Here is a 6283-nt window from a genome sequence, read left to right on the forward strand (position 1 = left end):
ACCAGTGTGAGTCCATGTGTGTATCAGAAAATGTAATGATATAAACTGAAGGCATTATAAAGTCTAAACTGTGATTAATGTTCACTTCAAAACTATTTTAGCATTAGTGTTATTCTAGCGTGAGGAATCGCCCTGAATGCATCGTTACCACGTTGATATTGAGAAATTATTAATCTGGCTTCTACACTAACCTTTCTCCACCTAGGTTCAAAGTACGAAAGTTTACTTTTATGTGGGTTACTTTATATTAACCACTTCCTTATTTATAAATCACTGCAGTGTTTCCTCATTCTCAGAGTCAAATCAGCAAATAGACTGAAGAGTTTATCAGTGCAGGTTTATAGACCAATAATAATCTGAGATATATTAAAGATATTAAAGCGTGATTCCCTCACTGCAACGAGGAAACAACAAGGAAGAAAAGGGAGAAAACTTTCTCGGGAACCAGCTGAGCTGTTCATTCACCACTAACGACTAACAGAAGTGAAGTGATCCAGAGACGAACAAAACCAGGCCAAAAAAAGCACAGAGACTTCACTGGACGATGTCTGTGCCGGCCAGAGCTGTCCACAAGAGGAGGGCGACTATCACAGATCTGCCTCTCTACTACTGTGGACACCTGCAGAAGAAGCTCAGCAAAGAGAAGGTAAGAATGAAGATGGAAAATTCATGCAGACAAATGTGCATATAAGAAACGAAGAGAAGATCAAATGAGTAATATATGATGATGTTTGAAATGTAGACATGAGGTTTTATGACTGTATTCAATTCTGTTTTGCATCCACATTGAAAGCTTTTGATTTTCAGAGTTTCAAGAAGTACTATGCAGAGCTCCGTGGAGCCACACTCTTTCTGTACAAAGATGACACTCAGGCTACAGTAAGCAAACAGAAGTTTTACAAGTAACAGCTGCATTGTGATTTATGTAATAACAAGAATAGATTAAGTTTAAAGCCTTATAATCAACAACAACACTGTTGAAGGGCTGTAAGGGTGCACTGAAAAACAGAAACACAGTTTTTCTGATCATTATAATAATAGTTACTCCTATTTTACATCAATTAATACATCTTTTGTTGATCAATGTCTGATAACTAATAATTCATGTTTGTTTACTTTGTCAGTACATAGAGAAGCTGGACTTGGGGCAGCTGAAGTCCATGGTGTTAGATTCTCCGTATCAGAGGAAGACACCAACTATCTTCACCCTCACCCTGCACCAAGAGGAGGTGCAGCTAAATGTGGGAATTCTTTCTTTTCCATGCAAAACTGAATGGAAGTCACAAAAACTTTTACATTTACAGAGATATTCTGTATAAATAGTATCTGGACTATGGTACATAACCAAAATGTCTGCTGTGTGTGTGACTGTACAGATGGACAACTCTGACACAGGAGAGGAGTGGAGGGGTTACATCCTGACGGTGGTCAAAGTAAGAAAACACACACATATACAGTCAACTATATAACTATATAAAAGACACACTCTGATTGGTTGATTTGGGGAAACAAGACTTTCCTGGTTGATATTGGCAAATATTTGGCTTCTAGAGACAAACTCCCTTTAAGACTAGTTAGTTAAAAATGACAGTAAGGTTACAAACAAGGAAGCTGCAATGGTTTTTTAAAAAAATAATAATCTATTATATATAGCTGGAGGCAGCTGCTTTCTGTATTATATTTATTTTATTAAATGCTGTATCTTTATTGTTTTCTTGCAACATTGCTGCAGAGGTGGAAAGTAATTTACTGACGTACTTTTATACTTCTACTCCTTTACATTTCATAAGAAATATTGCATGTTTTCTGACAGCAGCTATAGTTATTAGTTACTTTACAAATTAAGATTTGTGCACACAAAACATATGAAAATCTCCAGCTGAAGCGATTATTCAATTAACTGATTAATCAACTGACAGATAATTAATGGGCAAACTATTTGGATTGTTTATTAATTCCTATTTTTAAGCAAAATCATTTCATGGTTCCAGCTTCACAAATGTGACGATTTACCGCATTTCTTTAGAAATATTTTTAATTTATCCAAATATATCTTTCATCTTTTTGACAGTGTGGTATTAGTGTCAGTATTAGTTCTCCACCGCTGAAATTTCCTGCAAGAGCTGATAAATGAAATTTTCCAGAGAAGAATTTACAACCACATACCAGGATATATTTTCTAACCTGTCACAAATTGTGTAATATCGATGATGTTAGTACAACTGTATTGACGACCTCTGTTTCTCCGCAGAAAGAGATTCCCAACAAGCTGCAGCTGCTGCCTGGCCAGATGTTGCTGCTGCAGGATGTTCTGGACCAGGAGATTAGAAGATGTCCCTTCATGCCGCCGCCACCACCCCTCCCACCCCGACCATCCTCCACCTACACCTTCCCCTCCACCGTAACCTCCCCCCCCCCATCCACCTCCACCATCTCTCCACCGCTCAAACACCAGCCTGACCAGAGCGGCCCTGAGATGCCTGCGTAAGTTAGAGAGTCTGTCAGAAACAAATACAGTAACAGTCTGTAGTGAGACACTACAGGCCAGTGAGAATCAGACTCGTGTATTAGTATTAGTCAAACGTTTTCTTACCTTATTCACCTTTAGTGTCTTGCAAAATGTATAGAATGTTACAATACCTATCTTTAAAGGTCGTTTTCTCTCCTACTTTGAGCCAGAAATCTACACTTCATTAGCACTTACATACACCAAACGTTGCTATTTCATGCGTTCATTCTGAATGTTTTTACAGAGGGGTTGGTTCATAAATCATTCATAGCCGGATTTAATTCCTAAAAGAACTTTTGTTTTTGTTCATGGCAGTATTTTCTGATTTATGGAGAGAGAGATCCAAACTTCCCTCAGTAAAAACCTTTGACTGTAATATTTCAACAAAAGAAAACAAGAATGTTTAACCTTGTTTCGTCCAAAGATTTCTCTTCTGGAATTGTATGTAAATGAACACATATTTAATAAGATGATGGCATATTTAAAGCTAACATTTCAGAAAAATGTTATTACAAAAAATAAACGTCTTAATGTAAGTAATACACTGGGGAAGTCTCATGGTGATAACTATTCGTTAAAACGTTTACCCTATTCACCTGTAGTGTCTAACACAACGTAAACAATACAAAAGGTTATATAAGACAGGGCTTTTGAGCATTTTTGATGTCACTGACAGTTTATCCCTAATCTGTAAGTTTAACTGATAAACATGTTGTTTTGTACCTTGCCCTCTGAAACAACACATCTGGACCTTTGTTACCTTCACTGGCAATGAGGAAGTGTTATTGCTTTTTCTTTGGTTGCTGCAGGTGTTTCTTCAGTGTGACTCGGCAGGAGGCTGAGCAAATGTTGGAGGCAAACCCCAAGTATGGAAGCATCATCCTCCGCCCGTCCACCCTGACCAACACCTACGCCCTGACCCTCAGACAACAGATAACCAGGTCTGTCTGATATGTACCACTGACTACAGAATGATGCAGGGATTTATATACAGGTTACTCTTTTAAATATCAGGTTTTCTTTCCTCACCTCACAGAAAACTTTTGCCACCATCACATATGAATATGAATCTTTGGTTTTAGAGTTTTTATATCAGTGCTCTATGTTTGTGTGAGTCATGTGACACATAGTGTACAGAGAGAAAATTGTCCACCAGGAAATAATTATAACTATATAAAATAATAAAAACCTGAAGGGAGGTCATGTGTTCGGTTGTGTGTGTGTGTGTGTGTGTGTGTGTGTGTCTGAGAGGTTTGCACTCTGTTAAGTGTTATGTCACCATGATACAGTCCATGGCAGACCTCAGCACGGGGGACTCAGGCTGCTATATACAACATATATACATACATATACACAGTATATACATATATACATATATGTATATATGTATATACTGTGTATATGTATGTATATGTGTATATGTATGTATTCACATTTATACATACATATATATAATTGTATATACACATATATGTATATATGTGTGTATATATATATATATATATATATATATATATATATATATATATATATACACACAGTATATACATATATAAAATATATATAAATATGTGTGTGTATATACTATACTGTATGTACACATATACATACTTTTCATGCCCCACATCTAACCTAACCTGTTGGCCAACCCTTTTAGGAGACAGAAACTAATACTTTTCCATTTTCATTGTTTGGAACAGTCACTTAAATACAGCAATACATTGTATATCTATCTGTGTTTTTGTGTGAAGAATTTTATTGACATTTTATGTTATTGCTGTATATCGTTATTGACTGCTGTCTGTTGCTGCCAACCTACATTCATAGATCTGAAGATTAATTCCAAACCTGATACGTTATGATTCACTAAACTTAAGCACGATACAAGATGAATAAATCCATATTTTTGTTATTTTCACTGCCAAATGTACAAAGAATCCATGTGTTGTTGTTGTTGTTTATCAAAGGCCAAATCAGCAGAGAGCAAATAATCCTGCACTTGTTTGTGTTTCAGTGGACACGTCCTGAAGAACTTCAGAGTGACCTCCACAAACGCTGGGTTTGTCATTGAACTGGACACAGCAGTAAGTCCCAAAGCTCTATAAAGTGATCTTCTTCTTCCTCCTTGCTTGTCTTCATGTGTCCTCTTCCCCGTAGGTGACGGTCTCCTCTTTGGATGATGTACTTAAATACTTCCTTGAAAAGACAGAGTACCGTCTTCTTCCTTACATGGCATGTCAGGCCTACGACACTCATATCGGTGAGAAGAACTCTGTCACAAACAGTCTCAGTGACAAGTACACAACTCTACTAACAATGTTTACGTGTGTGTTCAACAGACATGTCACCTGCTCCAAAGTGCATCAGCATCACCTCACCTACACTTAAAACAGTACCCAAGGCACAAGTAGCACCTATGCTGCATTCACAAGCCGAAGAAAAGCTTCTGCCGACTACAACCAACCCAGAGGACAGTGAATATGTGGATCCAGATAAGCATTATCACAACCTAAAGCTGGGTGAGGATGAGTGAATATGTTTTTTAACATTAACATAGTACTATCAAAGCTCTCGAGGTGCACATATGAGCGAGTAAAGTCTTCATTTCAAAACGCTCTTCTTCCCGTCTAAAGACTTTTCGCCCGACAACTGGTCTTATCTCTTTACATGGTACATCTCTGCTATGTAACCTTTTGTTCTACCTTTTGGATGACTTACTTGTACATCACCTCACCTACACTTAAAACAGTACCCGAGGCACAAGTGGTACCTATGCTGTGTTCACAAGCCGAAGAAAAGCTTCTGCCGACTTCAACCAACCCAGCGGACAGTGAATACGTGGTTCCAGATAAGCATTATCACAACCTAAAGCTGGGTGAGGATGAGTGAATATCTTTTTTCAACATCAACATAGTACTATCAAAGCTCTCAAGGTGTACAGTCATCATTTCAAAACGCTCTTCTTCCCGTCTAAAGACTTTTCGTCCAAAGGTCAAAGGTTAATGTGACCCTACATGCGTCTCATCCTTGTAAACCTGATATCACAGGAACGCATTGAGGGAATTTCTTTGCCCACCTCATCTCAAGGATGAATTTATTAGATGTTGGGGGTCAAAGGTCACTGTGACCTCGCAAGTTTAAACGCTAATGATGACAATTTCACACAAATGGCTAATAAGATGAAATTATTATAGACACAGATGTGAACAGCAACTTGAGTAGTTGGTGGAGTCATACAACCGCAAGGATTTAATTCTAGTTATTTTTAGATTTGCTTTTTTATTATATTTGTATGTTTTTGTCTGAACTAGTCCAGGAGGATGGAGAGCTTCGGGAAGTTTTAAAGTTGAGGGGAAACTTGTACACTGACGAGGAGAAAGCCACCACATCCGAGAATCAAACCACTGAAAAATCTCCCTCAGGCATGGTACAGTGGATCACAGAGAGTCGAGCGTGAGGCACGTAGGCCTGCTGCTGTTGCTCAGTAAGGACCTCACAAATCTGCCCTTTTAATGTTTAACTTTTAACAGCTATTAGTTTGAAACCCATCCTATTTGAATATACACATTATTTTCACATTGCAACAGTAGAACATAAACACAAAATATTATCTACTTGATGAAAGATTTACAAATCACTGTGACGGTTTATTAAGGTTGTAATGCACACGAGATGCATCTTTATCACCCAGGTTTGAAAACATTATAATACGATTACAAGAAGGGCTACCGATTATTTTCATATTTATTATTAACAACTCAAACCGATTGATCA

At 37.6% G+C, this 6283-nt stretch overlaps 1 protein-coding gene across 1 annotated transcript; it reads left to right on the forward strand.

Annotated features, from left to right (window-relative positions):
* The first annotated feature begins 544 nt into the window (after positions 1-544).
* Positions 545-5966, forward strand: LOC115015017 (signal-transducing adaptor protein 1-like). Its single transcript, XM_029442183.1, has 10 exons — positions 545-646; positions 808-879; positions 1125-1241; positions 1377-1433; positions 2252-2484; positions 3319-3450; positions 4524-4593; positions 4667-4769; positions 4849-5028; positions 5821-5966. The coding sequence occupies exons 1-10, from the start codon at positions 545-547 to the stop codon at positions 5964-5966; spliced, it is 1212 nt and encodes a 403-aa protein (XP_029298043.1).
* The last annotated feature ends 317 nt before the right edge of the window (positions 5967-6283 follow it).

The sequence above is a fragment of the Cottoperca gobio genome, chromosome 10, assembly GCF_900634415.1.
Source record: "Cottoperca gobio chromosome 10, fCotGob3.1, whole genome shotgun sequence".
Lineage (NCBI taxonomy): Eukaryota > Metazoa > Chordata > Actinopteri > Perciformes > Bovichtidae > Cottoperca > Cottoperca gobio.

Excerpts from the sequence above, each read along its gene's own strand:
- LOC115015017 (XM_029442183.1), top strand. The coding sequence starts at position 545 with ATGTCTGTGCCGGCCAGAGCTGTCCACAAGAGGAGGGCGACTATCACA. Across the intron at positions 647-807 it reads AGAAGCTCAGCAAAGAGAAG|AGTTTCAAGAAGTACTATGC; the intron begins GTAAGAATGAAG and ends TTTGATTTTCAG. Across the intron at positions 4,770-4,848 it reads GGCCTACGACACTCATATCG|ACATGTCACCTGCTCCAAAG; the intron begins GTGAGAAGAACT and ends TGTGTTCAACAG.